We start from the raw sequence: 23,277 nt of genomic DNA, 5'->3' as shown, positions 1-23,277 counted from the left end.
GGGAATTCATAATAGGTTAGCAGGACCCTCTTTTGATTCTGTGGCCCTAGATTGTCTCTCTCCATCTAACCCAACCCTTCTTTATTTTACAACTCGCATCTTGCTATCAAACTATTTTTTCCCTTCAAAACCTTCCTTACTTTGCAGAGTTTCCACAACCCGAAACCAATGACATCTCGATCCAATTAAAGAGAGAAAGAGAAAAGTTATTTTCCCCCCAATTTTTTTATTTTATTCAAAAAGATCAAACTAAAAAAAAATTAAAGCACAATAAAGCTAAACCGGAACATTAACATTAAAGTGAGAAAGAGGAAATTTCGTTCCGAAATGCTATGGAACAAATCGAAGAAAGCACCGATCGGAGCTCCTATTCAGTACTGGCTGGTTTCTTTTATCTATCGCCTGTCGCTGCCTTGTATTTATCACCTCCGCCCTTTTCATAAGCGCGCCCTGCTTGTGAAAAGGCTGCTTCTCTTGGGCGATTAGCTGCAGCGCCAAGAGCTACGCACCCGGTTGACACTCAGTGGCAGGTACAACCCGCAGGAAGCGGCCCATTCCGCGCCTACGCGGGCTCCCACATCCGGTCCGCCGCGCCAACGCGGGAGCCCCGGAGCGCCCTGCTGCACGTGAGGGGTGTGTCCCCGCGGGCCGGGCTGAGAAGTGGCGAGGTTCGAGGTCGGCTCCTCCCGCCTGAAGACGCGGAAGTGTAAGCCTCCGGCGGAGCAGCAGCAGCAACAGCACCAGGACCCAAAGAGGGACTGGGTGGGACATGGCGCCGACCGGGCTGAAGGCGGTCGTTGGCGAGAGTGAGTGTGAACGGGCCATGTGGGTCGCTTAACACATGCGGGGTTCGTGGCTGTGAGGAATGGTAGCTTTCTCGAGACGGGGGGAGCGCGAGTAGCGCCTTTCGTTCCACGTCGCTTTTTCCCGCGAGTTTTCCCGGGGTTTATTTGTCCTACGCTTTTGGTAGCAACAGGGGCTTCTCTGATAGGAGTAGGCTTATTGGGGAAGTGGGGGGAGAGGAAGGGCGGGCTGACAATTCAGTCGCCGCCTCCTCCTCACCCGTTTCTCATGCCCCACTGAGGTCCGAATATAGAGAGAGGACTTCCTCAATTCTGGCGATCGTTGTTGCTTACGTTTCTTCGTTCTTCCTGCTGCTTCTTACATTCTTCGCCTCCTCGCACAGCAGTCTATTCTGCCTTAACTAAACCGTCAACATATTTGCAATCACTAATCATGGAGAAGACTCCACTCCTTATATAAAGCCTTAATTTTTGTCTTAATGCGTCCTTAATTTGTTTTTTTCCCACAGAAGTAGCACCAGATTTCATTGCTGACATATTTTAGGGTATCATGCTGGTTTTCCCCCCCTGTCCTAAATCTTGTCTTTATGTCAGTGTAATTTATCCTCTACACTCCGTAGTAAATCTAAATTTGTATTCTCCTTAAACTGCCAGATGCTAAGGTTTTATTAAAAAGTACATCATCATCATGTTTAAACAGTCGAAAATTCACGGTTTTTCCCCCCTCACTAAATTTGAGTCATGCACAACATTAAGCCATGATATAGTTTTTATCGACTTAGCATGTTTGGGGAACCATCACTCATAGCTTAACATACTTGAACTAGGGCATTGTGATTTGTTTGACAAAGGGTAATTTTAAAATGAGACAGAATACCGTTCTTCCAACTCAGGTTTAAAAGTGGAGGCTTGAATTGTTCCTCTTCTAAGTAAATTTTATTTGTATCCCCAAGGGTTCCATATCCAACATGCCTTCCTCTTATTTCCCCCACAACAACAGCCCTGTGAGGTAAAGGGTTGGGCTAAGAGAGAGGAAGTGGCCCAAAGTCACCCACTTGGCGTTCATGGTTAAGGCGTGACTTGAACTCATAGCCTCCTGCTTTTTAGCTTGGTGCCTTAACCACTTCACAAAACTGGTTCTTTATCTTCATAAGCTTATAAACATGTCTTCATGTTTGGGAATTCATTTCTTAGTAAACTATTTCATAGTTAAATATTTAATTTCAATGTATCACTGATAATGGCCTACAATTGCAAGTGCAGTTGTAGGCCACTATCAGTAAGCAGCATGTACAGCTTTGAACCTTTCTTGGTTACTTAAAATAAATGCCCTTGAAACTTGTACATCTTTGTTGCCTTATGAAGTTATTTAGCACCTGCCTAGTACAGCCTCAAGCCCTAAAACCTCTTGATTTTTATCTTCCTGATAAGACCCAGTACTTTTTGCTCTGCAATAAATCCCGAAACTTAGTAATGGTATTTTTGCTCAATTTCTTTACTTGAACTAGGAAAAGTATTGATTAAACCAACCTGGTGTTTCCAAAATATACTGATGAAATATATAATTTTTGAGATTGTGTTTGAGATTGTTATTCCAACACATAGGGAGGGTACTAGGCTAGGTAAAACAGAATTAAAACATTGTAGTAGGAATTGATTAATGTTAAATACTTATTCATGTTTTGATGATCATTGATGTGATCTATCTAGTTGTACTGACTGAGCTCATTTTAACTCCTCACTTCTGGTATAGTTGAAACAAAATGGCCTCCCCTTCACCATCATAAAATATCCAACCAATCACAGATATAAAGGTTGGGGTAAAAGAATAAAATGTTGGAAAATTATTTAATTCTGGTAATTTAATTAAAGTAATGCTTGCATTCCAGAGTTTTTGAATTTTAGTACTCTATTATCTATTCCCAAAGGACTAGAAAAGGGAAATCAAATTTAATTTCTGCAGATAAAAAAGGTTATACTCTATGGCCATATCATATATTATATAGCTATTCGGTAAGTTTATTGTAAATGTAAAATGTCTGATAGAAAAAAACATTATTATTAGTATTATATACTTATTCATTAAACATGAAACTCAGCCAACTGAACATTCAAAAATGCATTACAAATACCAGTGGCTGGTGCTAATGGTTGATACAGTTTGCTGCCAGCATCCTAGGTATCAACCAACTACCTTCTTAAGATATAAGATGTTCCAAGTAGCACAGTTTTTTGCTGTTCCACTGGTGTTATTGCAGGAAGCTGCAATTTGTGGATGTATCTTGTAAAATTCTTGGACATGGTGCCAAGTGCCCCGATGACAATGGGTATCACTGTTACATGCTTCATCCATAGCCATGTAGTTTCGATGGCCAAGTCGCGATATTTCATGATTTTTTCTAGTTCTTTTTCTTCTACTGGCATCTCCAGGAACAGCGATATCAATAAACTGTACACTTCGGCCCTCTACAACCATGATATCTTGCGTGTTGTGCTCCAAATGACGATCCGTTTGTATTCGAAAGTCCCCAAGATCTTCACCTTCTCATTTTCGATAACTTTTCCCACTTTATGTTCCCATGACTTTCTGGATACAGGTAAATCATATATGACCAGTGAATTAATTTAGCAACTCGGTCATGTCTAGCTTTGTAATCAGTTTGTGCAATTTTGCTGCATTCACGTATTAAATGTGAAACAGTTTCGACTTAGTTATTGCAAAGTTGGCAGTTTGGGTTGTCAGTGGATTTTTGTATCTTCGCTTTCATGGCATTTGTTTATAGTGCTTGTTCTTGAGCAGCCAATATTAAACCTTCCGTTTCTTTCTTGACAGTTCCCATCTTAAGCCATGTCAAGTTGTCATCACATTTTCCTTCAATGTTTTTCAAGTGCTGTCCATGGAAAGCTTTGGTTTTCCATCTATTTAATCTGTCATCCAGCTGTTTTTCCTTATATTCTGCCTTTGTTTCTGTTGTTTTTATGCTCTTCTCCATTTTCACAGCCTGCAGCAATTTTTCTGTACTTTGGTTCACATAATCATTCAAACTTCGTTTTTCTTCTTCTACAGTTTGATGGATTTGCAATAGCCCCCTACTCCCTATTTTTCTTGGCAGGTACAACCTGTCGATGTCACTTCGTAGATGTAAAGCGTGGTACATATTCAAAAATTTGCGTGTTTTCCCGTCTACGTTTTCCAGTTCAGCCAGAGTCCAGTTGATGATTCCAGCTGAGTAGTGTATCACTGGAACTGCCCATGTATTAATGGCTTTAATTATGTTTCCAGCATTCAGCTTTGATTGTAATATTTTGTGGACCCTCCTGATGCCGACGGACTCTCATGGTGCCGTTGGCCAGACAGTGTCGGCTGGTGACCCCCAGGGGGAGAGCCTTCTCTGTGGGAGCACCTTCCCTCTGGAATGAGCTGCCCCCGGAGCTTTGCATAATCCCTGACCTCCGGTCCTTCTGACACGCCCTAAAAAGTTGGCTTTTCCAGCAAGCCGGCCTGGCCTGTTAATTTTAACTTATTTTAAATGTATTGTCTTTTAAATTCGGTTTGTTTTTCTTGGATATGTATTTAATATTTTTTTTAACTTTTGGGATGCGTGTTTTTTAATGTTGTACGCCGCCCTGAGTCCTTTGGGAGAAGGGCGGCATATAAATCCAATAAAAACAAACAAAACAAACAAATGTATCCTTTTTGCGTTGACTCTGACTTTTCCATTCAAGATGTTATCTGCTTCCAATATGCCTAGGTACTAGTAACCATCATCCTTTGCTAATGCTTTCACTATATTTCCATTTCCCAGTTTTATTCCTTCTGTTTTTTCCATTTTTCCTTGCCGCATGGATAATATAGCACATTTTTCACACCCAAAGTTCATTTTGATGTCACTGCTGAACAGTTGAACTGTGTTGAGTATTGATTTAAGTTCAGTGGGGCTTTTTGCATACATTTTTTAAGTCATCCATGTATAGTAGATGGTTTATCTTGCCATGTTGCCTTGAGGTTTGGTATCCCAGTTTTGTGTTTCATAGGATTATTGTCAGTGGAATTAATGCAATGTTGAACAGTAATGGTGAAAGTGACTCCCCCTGGAAGATTCCTCGTCTGATGTTGACTTCACCAATGTTCTCCCCATTTGTTGTTAGAACTGTTTTCCATTTTTGCATATTTGCTTTCAAAATTATTATTATTATTATTTAATCTTTCGTGAGATTCACAGCCTTTAGGGCTGGTTGGTGGTTCAACAGCTCACGTCCTAACCAAGGACCTAGGAACTGTTAAGGTAACGTTGGAGGATATAAGCTGTTCCAAGTAGGGTGGTTTTTTGTAGAATCAGAACGTTCAAGTCCGATAAATTTAGAATTTCCAAAAAGCGAGATAGCCATTTAGGTATTGCTCCAAGGGCTCCAATTACAATCGGGACAACACATGATTTCTTTTTCTACAATCACTCAACTTCAATTTGCAAGTCCCGGTACTTTGATATTTTTTCTTGCTGCTTATCTTCAATTCAATAATACTATTCAATTATTATTGTTGTTATTGTTATTATTTCTTTTATTCATTAAAATGATAGTTGACTGAACATTTAAAAATGTGTCACAATGATATATTGACTAGTGCTGATGGTTGATATTGGTTGCTGCCAGCATCCTAGTAATCGACCAAGTATCTTCTTAAGATGTACTATGTTCTGAGTAGCACAGTGTTTTGCAGTTCTGCTGTTGTTGTTGTTGTTATTATTATTATTATTATTTACTTTATTCATTAAACATAAAACTCAGCCAACTGAACATTCAAAAATGCATTACAAATACCAATGACTGGTGCTAATGGTTGATACGGTTTGCTGCCAGCGTTCTAGGTATCAACCAACTACCTTCTTAAAATATAAGATGTTCCGAGTAGCGCAGTTTTTTGCAGTTCTGCTGGTGTTATTGCAGGAAGCTGCAATTTGTTGATGTATCTTGTAAAATTCTTGGGCATGGTGCCAAGTGCCCCGATGACAATGGGTCTCACTGTTACATGTTTCATCCATAGCCGTGTAGTTTCAATGGCCAGGTCACGGTATTTCGTGATTTTTTTCTAGTTCTTTTTCTTCGACTGTGGCATCTCTTTATACAGCGTTATCAATAAACTGTACGCTTCAGCCCTCTACAACTGTGATATCTGGCATGTTGTGTTCCAAATGACGATCCATCTGTATTCGAAAGTCCCACATTATTATTATTATTATTATTATTATTATTATTATTATTATTATTATTATTATTATTATTATTATTATTATTAATATGGTTAATCTTGGTGAGATTCACAGCTTTTGGGGCTGGTTGGTAGCCTACCAGCTCAAGTCCTAACCAAGGACTTAGGAATTGTTAAGGTAACGTCGGAGGATATAAGTTGTTCCAAGTAAGGTGGTTTTTTGTAGAGTCAGAATGTTCAAGTCAGGTACATTTAGAATTTTCAAATAGTGAGGTAGCCCTTTAGGTATTGCTCCAAGGGCTCCAATTACAATTGGGACAACACATGATTTCTTTTTCCACAGTCGCTCAACCTCAATTTGCAAGTCCTGGTATTTTGTGATTTTTCTTGCTGTTTATCTTCAATTTGTGTATCACCAGGTATTGCAATGTCAATGAACCATACTTTTTTCTTTTCAATTATTGTTATGTCAGGTGTGTTGTAGGCCAAGTGCCTATCAGTTTGGATTCTGAAGTCCCACAAGATTTTGCCTTTCTCATTCTCTAAAACCTTCTCAACCTGATGGTCCCAGTGGTTTTTGCTGTACTCAAATCCAAACTTTTGGCACAATTTCCAGTGAATAATCTTAGCAATGCAGTCATGGCATTGTAAGTAGTTTGTGAAATTTTGCTGCACCCGCTGATCAAGTGGTCGACTGTCATCTTTCTCATTACAGAGGCGACATTTGCTGTTGGTGGTAGTAACATATTGAATTTTTGCCTTCATGCAGTTTGTGGCTAAGGCTTGTTCTTGAGCTGCCAAAATAAAGTCTTCTGTTTCTTTTTTCAGTGCTCCTGATCTTAACCAGTTCCAAGTTAGTTTTTGGTCAGCTTTGCCTTCAATACTTTTCAAGTATTGGCCATGCATAGCTTTGCTTTTCCAATTTTCAGCTCACTTCTCAACTACTTCTTTCTTATATTCAGCTTTTAACTTAGTTGTCTTCAAAAAGCCTTCTTTATTTACTTCCTTAATCATTGGTTCTTCATTTTTCTGGATCTAATCATTCAAGCTGTGTCTTTCTTCTTCCACAGTCTGCTTTACTTGTAGGAGTCCTCGATCACCTTCTGCTCTTGGTAGATACAATCGGTCAACATCACTTTTACAGTGCAAAGCATGATTCATTGTCATAAGCTTCCTTGTTTTTCTGTCCAAATTGTCCAACTCCATCTGGGTCCAGTCTATTAGTCCTGCAGAGCATCGAATTACAGGTGTAGCCCAGGTATTTATGGCTTTTATGATGTTTCCTCCACTCAGTTTGGACTTTTAATATATTGTGAATTCGTCAAATGTACTTGGCTGAGGTTAATTCCTTGACTTTATTATGCATTAAGTCAGAGGCCTCTAAAATCCCCAAGTACTTGTAGCCTTCTTCTGGTTTTACTGCCGTTATCCTTTCTTCATTCTCAAGTTATATTCTATCATCTTCTAGGACCTTGCCTGCCTTGGTTGCCATTGTTGCACATTTGTCTATTATTATTATTATTATTATTATTATTATTATTATTATTATTATTATTATTATTATTATTATTATACGATTGTTTCACAGCGGCCAGTTGTTTCGCCGGATTTGGCATTGATTACTAGTCGGGCCCCACCCAGGGGCCTAGGACGTCGTAACGTATTTTCGTAATATACGTGCAGATCCAAGCAGTGCAGTAATTCCAGTGCTTTTGGAATAGCACCCAGTGTGCCGATTACCATTATTATTATTATTATTATTATTATTATTATTATTATTATTATTATTATTATTATTATTACTACTATTACTATTATTATTATTCCCTGAAAATTTTGAGACTGTTTTTGAGACAGGAGAAAGGTTAGTACATTGCTGATATACTAGACTTAAGAATAAATAAATAAATATTCTACTCATGTATCATAAATAGTTGGATTTTAATTGGTAGTATTGTAAATACTACTACAATCCAAAGTGTCTTTTCACTTGTGGCATTATTCTACAGTTAATGGCCATACAGATCAAGATCTTCAGTTAGCAAAAGACGAATATTCCAATTTTGTGGATTTTGGATACACCCCAAACTAAAATCCAATGATACATGCACAGTTGCATTGTTTGTTTACATTGTTTACAACCTTATGAGATGTGCAAACTATGATCTGATTTCCTTCAGGAATGAAATGAGATTGCATTAGTTTAAATAAAATTGTTGAATATTTTACTATTCTCCTAGAGACATTTTAAAACAATAGTTGAAAAAATAGGCAAATGTACTTCTTTTGAATGTGAAGATATTTTAAACAAGACTGAAATCTTGTTAGTCTTTTACAAATAAATCTATTTAGCAAATTATTAGGCACAGTAAGCATTTATTTTATATTAAAAGGAGTGTGTCTCATGTACTTTCAGAGTAGTTTTTCTTTTCCTTTTTGTGTATCATGATCAGATTCCTATGACTTGTATTGTTAAGTAAATAACATTTTATTACAAAACATATTACCGTATTTTTCAGAGTATAAGACGCTCTAAAGTATTAGACGTACCTAGCTTTTGGGGAGGAAAACAAGAGGGGGTGGAATCTGCCTTTGCCTCCTTACAGCAAACAGCAAATAGTACAGAAGATATACACTGTGGTGTTACATTTCAGATTATACTTGTACAGATGCTGTTAAAATTGATATGGCTTTCTGGAAGTATACATTATTCTCTGCTATTTAAAAGAAGATACAATAGTACTGGGCCTCTTCAGATCAAGCATTTATTTTAAAAGGCTGCTTCATTTTGTTAAGTTGTCTAGAACAACAATTTTAAAGCAGTCATTAAAAAATAAGTCTAATAATTTGAGCATTCTATAGGCTTTTATAGTTATTGACTTACCCCCTTGCAGGTAAAAAAAATCTGCCTCCCAGCAACCTCGTTGCAGCAAACAGCAAGTTTCCCTTTCAATTTCAGTTTAAGCACAGGTCTCCCGATGATCAGCTGTTTCAGGCTACAGGTATTGCCACAAGTGCATGTGCGCGCTGGCCAGCTGAGTTCACCCTTTTTTAAAGCCATTTTTCGCCTCCCAGGCTCCAGAGGCTTTATAGGAGCCGGGGGGGGGCGAAAAGAGCCTCCCCCCGGAGGCCCTCCGGAGGCTTCATGAGCTCCCTGAAGCCTCCAGAGCACAAAAAACCGCCCCTACGGGCAAACCGAAAGTTCGGGAACGGACTTCCGGTTTGTTCGGAGGGTCGTTTTGACTGCTTCGGAGGCTTCAGGGAAGCCTCCTAAAAGTCCCTGAAGCTTCCGGGGGGGGCAGGGAATGCTGTTTTCACCCTCCCCATGCTCCTATAAAGCCTCTGGAGCCTGGGTTGAGCGAAAAAAGCATGCAAAAATCTGGGGGGTCACGCCTGTAGTGTGTGCATGTGCACATGGGGGTCGCACATTGCATTATGTATGTGGCACGCCTGCACACGACCCCCCTGCGCTTCCCCCACTTATGGCACGCGAGCCAAAAAAGGTTTGCCATGGCTGCCATAGCCTATTGCTGCCTCCGCAAGCCCTACTTTCTCCATTTACTGCAAGGAAGTAAATTTCAAGGAGGCAGAGGCCAAAGGGTGGGGGCCGGTGGGTGGGCGGGGCTACTTTGGTGTATAAGACACACTCAAATTTTCACCCTCTTTTAGGGATGGGGGAAGGGTTCATCTATACTCCAAAAAATACAGTAGTTTTCTTTGCACTTTGGTTCTTTCATCAACCTATCATCATTTGACTGAAAAAGATTTATACTAAAATTTCAGGATGTGGGCATAATTCCCCTTCAACCACAAGTTCAATATGGAGAAAGAAAAGAACCTATTAATCTTCTGTTCCAGGCATTATGCCTGAATATATTCTGCATGTTTTATCTGTATGTGAGGACAATTTTGAAAAGTTATTGGAGGTATCTATACCTTGAAGTTAATATTGTAGCATTTTTATAATCTTATTGAATATTTGATTTAAAAGATAATTAATACACAGTAAAAAGGAATGACAGAACAAATGCAGAAAAGAAAGAAAAATATGCAGAAAGAGAAGAATATAGTAAAGAAAATATATAAATTATCTCCCCTTTCATAACAAATATAACCATTTTAGTAACATCACTTTCTCTTAAAATACAATAAATGATCTCTGCTTTCTACATCTCATTTTCTATCTCTAAGCAAACCTCATTCAGTCCTAATCAGTGAATATATGTATTTTAGCCTTGATCAAATAAACTTGTATCCCTTCCCTTTATCTTTAATCTTGATCTTTAATCCCTTCAAATACTGTCCTAGAATTTGATTTGTATTTTTTTTTGTCCCTTCTCATAAAATCCTTCAGAATTTTAAGATTCTTTTGTAAATCAAATATAGGAAAGTTAGCCATATCACTGGTTTGGTTTGCTATTTCTATATTCTTTTTCATTATTAAGACATCAGCCAATTTTACTTGTATAACCAGTATAGTATCTTTTCCCATATCATTCTTGTAGACGTCATTTTTAAATCCACATTCAAATCAAACACAGTCTTGTCCAGTAAAACTTGTTTCTCTTCCATTATGTCTTTTAAATACAGGGTATCTATAATGACAGAGATTTTTAAAAGTAAAACAAAATCCTTTAATATCTCTGATGTTGAAGTATTTTGCTGCATTCTGTATTAGTAAATCAAATTGTATTCTTTAATTGTAATCATAGTTCCTTCTGGTTTTCTCTAGTGTTCAGCCTTCAAAATCTGTTTTTAAAAAGAATTCAAAACAGGAGCATTTATAAGACATGATTAAGATTTATAATTAATTTCAAAATCTTATTTCAAATACATATGGATATTTCCAAAATCTATGTTTTAATCACCCCTTTGCTGTTTATTCCAAAATAAATGAATTTTTCAAATCCTCAAATCTGTATTCAAACTGTTTTGCTAAGGATTAAATATTAAAGGAAAGTTAGCCATGTCACTTGTTTTCATTTCTATATCTTTTTAATTATTAAGACAGCCAATTTCACTTGCATATTCAGTATAGTATCTTTTTCTATATCAGTCTTTTAGATGTCATTTTTAAATCCACATTCAAATCAGACTCAATTTTGTCTGGTTAAACCTATTCCTCTTCCATTACCCCTTTGAAATATAGTCATAATGGCAGATATTTTTTAAAATTAAATAAAAATATAATCAGATGAAAAAAATATTTTGCCCCATTCTGTATTAGTAAATCAAATTGTGTTCTCCTTTAATTGTAATCTTAGTTCCTTCTGGTCTCCTCTAGCATTTAACCTTTAAAATCCTTGGGTTTTTTAGAATTCAAAATAAATGAATTTATAATCTTTATAATTAGGCTTTATAATTAATTGCAAAATCTTATTTCAAATCCATCTGGACTTTTGGTCCATTTGTAACTTTCCAAAATCTATGTTTAAATCACCCCTTTGCTGTTTATTCCAAAATAAATGAATTTTTCAAATCCTCAAACCTGTATTCAAAATCTCTTTTGCTAAGGATTAAATGAAACAGACCAGGTACTCTAAAATGTGCCCTTGCAAAGGTTTCTAATAACTTAAAAGCAATTAAGCAATTTCCAAAAGAAGTGAGGCTGAGCAAACTTTATGTCCATCCAAGCTTCTTCAGGTAACAAGAGAATCCAGGTTCTCTTGGATTCTAAAAGACAGCAGAAGCATTCAATTCAGTGGTAAACTCCTTTGCAATCTATGTCTTCATCTAAATAGAAATATATTGCCGCTATAATCCAGAAATTTTTTTAATTTAATGACAATTTTGCATTTTCTCATTACATTGCATACAAAAAGTGCCACAGTGGCATTTGGAAAAAAGCTATGATTTGTTTTTAAAAGCCCCGGTGTTAACTTTCAGGTTGTCATTTAATAAGTCTAGCAACTAATTTCCAAATAAATGCAGCTCAATTTATACCTACAATATTTCCAGTTGTGTTTTTTGGGAAAATGGCTTGTTTTATTCCTCCACTTCAAAATTTTGAATAATTATCCCTTTTCCCCAAATGTTTTGGTCCGTATCATTTTTCCTTTCTCCCTCCATCTTTTCCCTAATCTACTCTAGTACTTTCCAGATTATGAACCAATTTTGGAGGCGATGTAAAGATAGAGATATGCTGTCATATCCATCTAAGAAAATCATTTACTTAACAGACCCAGTCTTAAAGTGATTAAATAACCTGTAAAATTATATACGATCAGCCCAACTCAGCTGATAGGGTTGTTGTGGAGAAAATAGGAGGAGCAAAGGAGTATTGGTCTATGACAGTGATGGCGAATCTTTTTGGCACTGAGTGCCCAAACCGGAACATGTGTGTGCTGGAGTGCCAGCAACCCAAAGACCAGCTGGCCAGTGTGCATGCACACACTGACCACCTGTCCTTTGGGTTTCCAGCGCATACATGCTTGCAGGCCAGCTGGTCTTCGCACACCCCGCAGTGCCAGCCAACTGGTCTTCAGGTTTCCGATGCTCCAGCACACACGAAGACCGGGTGGCTGGTGCGCGTGCCCACAGAGAGGGTTCTGCATGCCACCTCTGGCACGCGTGCCATAGGTTCACCATCACGGGTCTATGACCTGCACTCAAAGAAACCTCCTCAGTCATGTTTGATCTGGTCCTTCGAGTTCCCTAATTTGAAAAGAGTGTGAGAATAATATATCCAATTAATGTCTGCTAATTTTGTTGTATACATGATGTACAATGACAATAAAGGCTTTGAACTAAGCCTTAATTCTTCTAGAGCTTTATTTTAATTCTAGACCACAGAAAGGAAGGATGGAACATAAAACACCCACAAACTGAAGAGTGCTTTCCGCCTAGTCCCTTGTTTGCTGTCTTATCTTCCATTGTAATGAAAACCTTAATTCAGGGCTGCCATTTATTATCCTTTTCATTACCATTAAGATGCGACCTGTTCAAAGGATATCTATGAATAGGAAAGAAAACTATCTTTATCAGACTGAGCAGAAATCATTGGTTTAGAAGTCACACACTGTTACTTGATAAATATTGCATTCTGTTCTTTGTAACATCATGTTCAACATATATATCAGTGGTGGGTTCCGGATCCTGGTGCAACAGGGTCGGCATCCACCACATGAATGCGCTCAGTGCACACATGCGTCCTTACCTCTTGTGACGCCTCCGTGAGCCTCCACAATGCTCCAGCTGCTCGGCGGAGTGTTGCGCAGACACCATGCGCGGAAGCGCCAAAGAGCTCAAATGCAGGTAAGGAGCTCGGGCAGGTGGGCCCTCCGGAGCACCGTACTAGAACAGTATCCGGTGCTCTGGACAGGCACCGGTACGCCCATACCGGGGAGTACCGCCTGCAACCCACCACTGATGTATATCCATTTGCATCTGGTTGAAAGTTTTAGCTGATGTTTAGTACAGTGTAGGGAACTCAGTCTTCTTTTCTAAACTGCCCAGAGGCATGCAAATGTGATGGGTTGGGGGGTTTAGAAATTTGATAAAATAAATAATAAATAAAGACACCAGGCTAGAAACTTGAAAACTGAGTTCTAGTTTCACCTTAGGCATGAAAGCTGGCTGGGTGACTTTGGGCTATATATTCTCTCTCTGCCCAACTCTCATCACATGGTCATTGTTGCAAGAAAATAATAGGAAGGAATATTAGGTATGTTCGCCATCTTGAGTTGTTTCTAAAAGTATTAAAGGCAAAATAAAATCATTCTAAAAATATCTAATCTAAATGACATTTACCTGCATTGATATAATAAACTGTAAAGTAAAGATGTACAGCCTAAAGCTGCATGCAGGATTTAGTCCCAGACCCCTCCAAATATTGTTCAGAAATTGTAAATTTTAATGTGATGGAAGTGGAAAAACAATTAAATATATTATTAGAAACTAATTGTCTATTAACTATATCTAATGTTGCAAATGAAATCAACTCAGATTTAGTTTCTGCTCTGATTCCATTCCCAGCACGCCAGGATAAAATGACCCTATCCTATAGCAGGATTTAGTTACTATAATTCTCACAACATAATAAGACAACTGTTATGCTTCATACAATTTATATTTGGCTGAAGGCTACATTTCAGAATCAAGTGTTTTTATGTCCATTTGCTAGCTCTTAGTTTTTCTTTTATTGACATTTGATAGATTTCCTAGAGTTCCTTTCCTCCAGGAGCTTAAGGTGGTGAATATAGAACTTCCTTCCCCAATTTCACCTCCACCATCCTGTGAGGGAGGTTCAGCTGGAGAGAAAGAGAAAAAGAGGGGAAGGGGGAAAACCCCCAAATCACCCAGTGGGCTTCTGTGACTTGTGTGTCCCCTGTCCTATCAAATTATATGACCCAGAGATTCATATTCCAAGATAGGAAGATGGTTGTTTTTCAACAAAATTGACCATTTAGAATTCATGTGAAATGCTAAATTGGGACTAATGGAAAGTTGGAAAAAAGAGTTTCCAATCCCATTATAGCTGAAGTTAAGGGAATGAAAAAGAAGCATAAATGAGTTCAAGTTCCAGTACAACTTGTTCCTATAACAAAATGTTCATCATTGTTGAACATTTTGGACAAGTAGTATTTTTAGCCTAAAGAACAAAATGCTTTTCTATCCATTTGTAAAAGTCATAGGCACTCAAAATGTTTCTGACAGACTGTGACTTCCTTGCTTTCTAGCCAAAATATATTTGTACATTATGACAGCCATAATTAGGCTGTGTACAGAGGGATGCTGCCCTTAAATGTGGAAAAAACCCTGCATTCCTTGTTCCCTATTCCTATAAGTAAAATATAGAACAAAGATGGAGCCAGAATTAAAATCTCTCCCCAAAGCAGACATAAATGAAGATGATAATGAAGAGGATCTCAAGACACTCTGATTCAGAGAAAAAGTTGTTTCCCTTCTATGTATTGGAGCTGATCCAATCATAAATCTAAAATTAACATTTGGGAAGTGATAACTTGATGATTTATTTTGATGATAGATGATAGAGGCCTGAGGCTGCTGTTATGCAACGCGAGGTCCGTTGTCAATAAGGCCCCCCTCATCCACGATCTAATTTTGGAGGGGGAGCCGGACCTCGCAGGAATAACCGAGACCTGGTTGGGCCACGAGGGAGGCTTACCCTTCGTGGAAATGTGCCCGCCAGGTTATCGAGCATTTCACCAGCCTCGGGCCCAGGGAAGGGGCGGTGGGGTAGCAGTGATTATCCGGGAAGACTTGGAGCCGAGAGAGTTCACTGTGCCACAGACATCCGGGTGTGAGTCTCTTGTCGTGAGATGGGGCCCAGGGAGGCAGTTGGGCCTGCTGATAGTATACCTGGCTCCTCGCTATACATCAGCGGCCCTGCCTGAACTCCTCGAGCTGATCTCATCGGTGGCGGTTGAGACCCCCAAACTTTTAGTGATGGGGGATTTTAATCTGCCGTCGATGGGAGAAGCGTCTGAGGGGGTTCGGGAGTTCATGGCTTCCATGACAGCCATGGACCTGACCCAGTTAATTCAGGGCCCTACTCACGAGGGAGGCCACACGCTGGACCTTGTCTTTGTCTCCGGCCAGTGGATGAGTGATCTGGGAATAGGGGATCCAGCTATTATTCCCCTGTCATGGTCAGATCACTCACTTCTCCGACTTGACTTCCCTGGTGCTACCCCCCGCTGCGGGGAGGCGGAACCGGAAGGTATTAGATGGTTCCGCCCCAAGCGCCTGATGGAACCAGATAGGTTCCAGATGGAGCTTGGGCCACCTCCTGTGGACCTGACCCGCCCCCGAGTGGAGGACCTGGTAGACGCATGGAATAGTGCGACTACCGGGGCCCTAGACCGGGTGGCGCCTTTGTGGCCTCTCCTGCGGCGACGAACCACCCTGGCCCCTTGGTTCACCGAGGAGCTAAGGGTGATGAAACGCCACAAGAGACGCCTAGAGAGTCGTTGGAGATCCTCCCGTTCCGAATTTGACCGAACACAGGCACGAGCCTACTTGAGGACGTACCTTGTGGCATTAAGAGCGGCCAAACGTCAATATTGCGCCGCTCTTATTGCGTCCGCAGATAACCGCCCTGCCGCCCTGTTTCGGGTGACTCGCTCCCTCTTGTTTGAGAGACCGCGGGAAGCCCCTTTACAGGGCAGAGCAGAGGAGTTTGGGAAATATCTACAGGACAAAGTCGCTCAAATCCGGATGGGATGGGCCCCTTTCAGTAGTCCAGTTGAGACGCCCGTGGCGAGTCTTGAGGGACCGCTTTGGGAGGAGTTTGACTCGGTTGCCATCGAGGATTTGGACAGGTTGCGTGGACGTCTGCGACCCACCACATGTTTATTGGACCCGTGTCCCTCCTGGCTTGTACTGGCATCCTGGGAGGTTACGCGCGACTGGCTCCTGGGCCTAGTGAACGCTTCGTTGGGTGAGGGGTTTCTACCGGCCGCCTTGAAAGAGGCGGTGGTGAGGCCCCTGCTCAAGAAGCCTTCCCTGGACCCAACGGATCTAGTCAATTATCGTCCAGTCTCCAACCTTCCTTTTTTAGCGAAGGTTGTAGAGAGTGTGGTGGCACAACAGTTCCCACGTCACCTGGAGGAAAATGATTATCTAGACCCGCGCCAGTCCGGCTTCCGACCCGGGCACAGCACGGAGACGGCCTTGGTCGCATTGGTTGATGATCTCTGGAGGGCCAGAGATAGGGGTTGTTCCTCTATCCTGGTCCTATTAGATCTCTCGGCGGCGTTCGATACCATCGACCATGGTATCCTGTTGCACCGGCTAGAGGGGCTGGGAGTCAGGGGCACTGTTTTACGGTGGTTTGGCTCCTACCTCTCTGACCGGACGCAACGTGTGTTGGCAGGGGAGCAGAGATCGACCCGGAGGCCACTCACATGTGGAGTGCCACAGGGATCGGTGCTCTCGCCTCTCCTGTTCAACACATACATGAAACCGCTGGGCGAGATCATCCGTGGTTTTGGGGTGGGATATCATCTGTATGCTGATGATACTCAGCTATACATTTCCACCCCGAACCACCCCAATGAGGCCGTTGAAATGATGTCCCGGTGTTTGGAGGCCGTACGGGTCTGGATGGATGGCAACCGACTAAAACTCAACCCTTCCAAGACGGAGTGGCTGTGGCTTCCGGCCTCCCGGTTCAACCAGTTGCTTCCATCTCTGGCCATCGGGGGCGTGCAACTGGCCCCCATGGAACAGGTGCGCAATTTGGGCGTCCTCCTAGATGCCCGGCTGTCCATGGATGACCATGTAACAGCCGTGGCAAGGGGGGCGTTCCATCAGGTTCGCCTGATGCGCCAATTGCGCCCCTTATTGGACCGGGATGCCCTACGCACAGTCACCCATGCACTAGTGACGTCTCGCCTGGACTACTGCAATGCTCTCTACATGGGGCTTCCCTTGAGATGCACTCGGAGACTACAGTTGGTCCAGAACGCGGCCGCGCGGGTGATTATGGGGAGGACTAGATACTCCCCTGTAACACCTCTCCTGCGCGAGCTGCACTGGCTTCCTGTGGTCTACCGAGTGCGTTTCAAGGTTTTGATTATGATCTTTAAAGCGCTTCATGGCACAGGACCTAGTTACATGCAGGATCACATCCTGCCCCATACATCCCTACGACCAATCCGCTCACACAGAGAGGGACTTCTTCGGGTGCCGTCCGCTAAACAGTGTCGGGGGGCGACACCCAGGAGCAGAGCCTTCTCTGTGATGGGCCCAGCCCTGTGGAATGACCTCCCCCGTGACATCAGGATTACTTCCGATCTCCGCTCCTTCCGTGTACAGCTGAAGACCCACCTCTTTCAATTATCTGGCCTGGCTCAACCGTAATTTTTCTTACTCCTCCTGACAGTCCTTTTAAATTTTTAAATTTTAAATTGTGTTTTTACAATTGGGGTATTTTAATGGTGATTTTTAACTGTCTAAATGTGATGTAATTTGTTACCTCCTCCGTGCATGTATGTCTTTGTATATATGTATGTTTATATGTTTGTACATATGTTTTATGTTTTATATGCTTTATTGTACGCCGCCCCGAGTCCTGTCTGGAAAGGGAGCGGCTAATAAATTCAAATTTATTATTATTATTATTATGATAGATAGATAGATAGATAGATAGATAGATAGATAGATAGATAGATAGATAGATAGATGATAGATAGATAGATGATAGATAGATAGATAGATAGATAGATAGATAGATAGATAGATAGATAGATGAGACAGACAGACAGGCAGGCAGACATATAGATGTTCTTTTTATGATCCTGTGATCCCTTGCATTGGGGTGGTGTCTGGGCAATTGAATGAAGCTGAGCGTTTACCGGACAGATGCCCTTACTGACACCTATGCAGAGTTCGCAGCAGATATTTTCTCTTTGCGCTCTAATAGAGAAACATCTGTCACTGCCTAAGATTGAACTTCCAACCTTCTGCATGGGAGTCAATTCTAGGTCACTGTGCCATTCATTTATTACCATATATACTCCTGTAGAATCCCATCTGTAGGTAAACCAACCCTCAAATTTTTAACTAAAATATTATGAAAAACGGACCGGCCACAGATAAGCTGAGCCTTAAAAATTTTGTATATTTTAATTTACAATGGGTTTTTCTATAGGTTTTCTGGTCAGAGCCTTGGGTGGTTTGTGCTTGTTTGCTACTATCTTTGCAAGTTAACACTAATACAAAGGGGTTGTAAAGTGCAATGTTAGCGAATATTAATCTGGAAGATCTAACTTAATATTTCAAGTGCTTAAATTATAATGTTAGAACTGATAAATAAATGCTTTTTACATGCTGATTTAAAAGAAATAGTGAAAGTTGCAAATCCAGTATGTTTTCATGATTCAGTTGTACTTCAGTGAAGAATCTTAGTTTCAATCCCCATCTCTGATCCTGAGGCTATTCACAGTTGGAACCTCTGTGTGAACTAAATCCATCCTCATATGGCTATGTGATGAAGGTCAAATATTCGGAGATTTCCGTGTACCTTACTTTGGACTTCTTGAGGAAATGCAGGCTATGATTATAGGAAATAGCGTAAAATGGAAGGCTATCTGTTTTGCCAAATATGGAAACCAGACTTGATACTACGTTGCCTGCCTGATCACTCAATTGGTTCAAAATGATTTTTTTTTCATTAAATGAAATTATATAAAAAAAAATTCAAGAGCTTTTATCAGTAGTAATGTTCAAAGGGATGGCTGTACAAGAGTGAATGAATAGGTGTGAATCATTTCCTGCTAGAGAACTTCTTAAGGACAAAAGCAAATGAGCCTGGGAAGACGGGAGCACTTACATACTGAATTAAGAGATCAGGTGATGGAAAAATAATTCAATAGTTTATCACCTACCTTGTTGAAAACTCTCTGGGAATACTATTTTAATATGCCTTCATGATCTTAGATATTTCCTGTTTGGTTTTCCTTTACTATTCCTTCAAACAGTACCCAGTATAACCATTACTTCTATTTCCTTTTTAAACAATTTTTCAAAATTTCACTTCTATTTTTATTGTGTTTCAATTTTATTATATTTTTATTCAAATTTGCATTTTTCCATTTTTTTTTCTATAGTTCAACTTCTTATTTGTTTGTATGCAATTGCTTTGAAGGAAAGGAATTTGAATATGATCAAAATTGAGATTCTTATGTCGATTTTCGAAGCACTGTAACAAACTGGATTCCACATCAGAGGAGGAACAATACCTTCTTTTGAGAGGGTTATAGAGAAAATGGCCTTGATGAACCCAGGGAAGATTCAGTGATCAGTTGATATGGCTTGAGCCCGTATCAAAAAAACTTTTACCCAAACCCTTCATACAGGACCACCCTATTTCACATAAAGATAAACGAGCACATTCAGACTCACAGGTTTTTGTTACTATTCTAGCAGTAGCTTTAGGCCCACAGTATCTGTTTCTTAATGTCCGGTTTACTTTATAGGCTGACAGGAGGCAAGCTTGTAGTGTGCAAAATTGGGAATTTCAGACTTCTCTCACAGAATCCCTCTCAGTCTACACATTCTAGAACCACATTACTCTTGGGTACGGTAGTTCGGTAGTATTGTTCCTATCTTATCTACCAAGGAAAGGCCTTTATGGTTCCTTAATCCTATAAGCCCAACAGCCTGTGCACATTATTGATAATTAGGAGGAAAAAAGATGATAAAATAAAAATCCATAGTGTTGAGGCATATAGCTAATAAAAACACACAGCACCCTTCTCTTTGGGAGATGGATCAAACTCACAAGGTATATACAGAATTAATTTTTATTTAAAGGGGAAAAAGAAAATATGTGAAATATTCAGTGGTACAGGGGATAAACCATACTTATTTAAATTCCAAATCATGACCTCAAAGGATCTCCCGCAGAAAACTACAGTGATGAACATAACATTCCAGACCAACATCCAATAATGTTCCAATTTAAAGGAACTTTGCTGTAAAAAGATACTAAGTTGCATAAAAGAGCACAATTTACTAAGCATATATAGAAAGCAAATACTGTAGTTGAGGTAATAATCATCAGACACTTTACAGTGGATTTAAAAAACACAGAGAAAGAAATTTAAATAATATTCCTAGCTAAATGTGTTGGTTTTTTGCCTATGGAGAAGGCAAAAAATGGAGGCGGCCTCATTTTCTCTTCTCAGTTTGAATTCCATCTTCTCTCTGTTTTACAGAGACAACCTGGTTTTTTTCTCCTCAGAAAACAAGGGCATGGTGACCTCACTTTGTAGGTAGCCCAGGACATGTAACTGTATTTCATGCAGATGTAGATTTCATGTCCAAGATTATGTGTATTAGGTATTTCAGAGCCTGTCCAGCAAGAAATTTAATTTTTTAATTTTAATTTAATTTAATTTAATGCTTCTAGACCGCCCCCTCTCCCGAAAGGGACTCGGGGCGGTGTACAGTTCATACAAAATATATCAGATACAATAAAATTAAGTATGTACAATTGACAGTTGACATGGAGGAGGTAAGAATGACATTAAAAGAACTGTACAAAGCAGATTAAAATAAGTTCAAACCCCTAAAAACAAATACAGTGAATTTAAAAACCCCTAAAATAACCAGATATAGTGCGTTTGCCAGGAGGGACAGTTGAATTATGCCAGGCCTGCTAATCGGAACAGGTGGGTCTTCAGTTTTTGCCGGAAGGAGCGGAGGTCAGAAGTGGTTCTAATGTCGGGGGGGAGGTCATTCCAGAGGGTTGGGCCCATCACAGAGAAGGCCCTACTCCTCGGTGTCGCCCGCCGGCATTGTCCAGTGGATGGCACCAGGAGAAGTCCCTCCCTGTGTGAGCGTATTGGCCGCAGGGATGTATGTGGGAGGATGCGATCCCGCAAGTAACTAGGTCCCGTGCCATGGAGCGCTTTAAAGATGGTAATCAGCACCTTGAAACGCACCCGGAAAACCACAGGTAGCCAATGCAGCTCGCGCAGGAGAGGTGTTACGTGGGAGTACCTCGTACTCCCCATCACAGCCCGCGCGGCTGCATTCTGAACTAACTGCAGTCTCCGGGCGCGTCCCAAGGGCAGCCCCATGTAGAGAGCGTTGCAGTAATCCAGGCGGGACGTCACCAGCGCATGAGTGACCGTGCGTAGGGCATCCCGGTCCAGTAGGGGGCGCAATTGGCGCACCAGGCGAACCTGGTGGAACGCCCCCCTTGCCACGGCCGCCACATGGTCATCCATTGACAGCCGGGCATCAAGGAGGACGCCCAAATTGCGCGCCCGTTCCACAGGGGGCAACTGCTCGCCCCCTATGGCCAGCGATGGAATCAGCTGGCTGAATCGAGGTGCCGGTAGCCACAGCCACTCAGTCTTGGAGGGGTTGAGTTTAAGTCTGTTGTCCTCCATCCAGACCCCGACGGCCTCCAAACACCGGGACATTACTTCGACAGCCTCGTTGGGGTGGTTTGGAGTTGAAATATACAGCTGAGTATCATCAGCGTAGAGGTGATACTCAACCCCAAAACCACGGATGATCTCACCCAGCGGCTTTACATATGTGTTGAACAGGAGAGGCGAGAGGACCGACCCCTGTGGCACCCCACAAGTGAGTGGCCTCGGGGTCGACCTCTGTCCCCCTGTCAACACACATTGCCTCCGGTCGGAGAGGTAGGAGCCGAACCACCGCAAAACGGTACCTCCGACTCCCATCCCCTCCAACCGGCGCAATAGGATACCATGGTCGATGGTATCAAAAGCCGCCGAGAGGTCTAATAGGACCAGGATAGAGGAGCAACCTCTATCTCTGGCCCTCCAGAGATCATCAACCAACGCGACCAAGGCTGTCTCTGTGCTGTGCCCAGGTCGGAAGCCGGACTGGCGTGAGTCTAGATACTCGGATTCGTCAAGGTGTCGTGGAAACTGCTGGGCCACCACATTCTCAACAACCTTCGCTAGAAACGGAAGGTTGGAGACTGGACGATAGTTAGCTAGCTCCATTGGGTCGAGTGAGGGCCTCTTAAGTAAGGGCCTCACCACCGCCTCTTTCAAGGCGGTTGGTAAGGATCCCTCACCCAATGAGGCATTCACCAGGCCCAGAAGCCAGCCTCGTGTCACCTCCCAAGATGCCAGTACCAACCAGGAGGGACACGGGTCCATTAAACATGTGGTGGGTCGCAGCCGTCCACGCAACCTATCTAAATCCTCGGGGGCAACAGAATCAAACTCCTCCCAGGATGGTCTCACAAGACTCGCTGTTGGCGGCTCGTCTGGTCCACTGAGTGGGGCCCATCCGCTCCGGATCTGAGCGACTTTGTCCTGCAGATATTCCCCAAATTCCTCTGCTCTGCCCTGTAAAGGTGCCCCCTGCGTCCCCTGTGACAAGAGGGAGCGGGTCACCCTAAACAGGGCAGCAGGGCGGTTATCCGCGGACGCAATAAGGGTGGCACAATATCTACGTTTGGCCGCCCTTAATGCCACCAGGTAGGTCCGCAAGTAGGATCTTACCTGTGTTCGATCAGATTCGGAGCGTGAGGACCTCCACCTGCTCTCTAGACGTCTCCTGTGACGCTTCATCACCCTCAGCTCCTCGGTATACCAAGGAGCCCGGGTGAGTCGCTGCCGCAGGAGAGGTCGCAAAGGCGCAATCCGGTCCAAGGCCCCAGCCGCCGCCCTATTCCAGGCGGCCGCTAGGTCCTCCGACCGAGCGCGGGTCAGGGCTACAGGTAATGGCCCAAGCTCCGTCTGGAACCTATCCGGCTCCATCAGGCGCTTGGGGCGGTACCAGCGTGGACCGTCTGGTCCCGCC

At 41.9% G+C, this 23,277-nt stretch overlaps 1 protein-coding gene across 1 annotated transcript in view; it reads left to right on the top strand.

The window, feature by feature from the left end:
* Positions 1-502: 502 nt before the first annotated feature.
* STXBP2 (syntaxin binding protein 2) overlaps positions 503-23,277 on the top strand; it is a 55,810-nt gene continuing 33,035 nt past the window's right edge. The window contains exon 1 of the mRNA XM_081938804.1: positions 503-806. Coding sequence (XP_081794930.1) covers positions 770-806 — 37 coding nt within the window. The 5' untranslated portion in view covers positions 503-769. The remainder of the gene's footprint in view (positions 807-23,277) is intronic.

The sequence above is a fragment of the Natrix helvetica genome (assembly GCF_964273705.1).
Source record: "Natrix helvetica genome assembly, chromosome: 1".
NCBI classification, from domain to species: Eukaryota; Metazoa; Chordata; class Lepidosauria; order Squamata; family Natricidae; genus Natrix; species Natrix helvetica.
The sequence above is the reverse complement of the archived record's forward strand: the minus strand, read 5'-3'. Positions and strand labels throughout refer to the sequence as shown.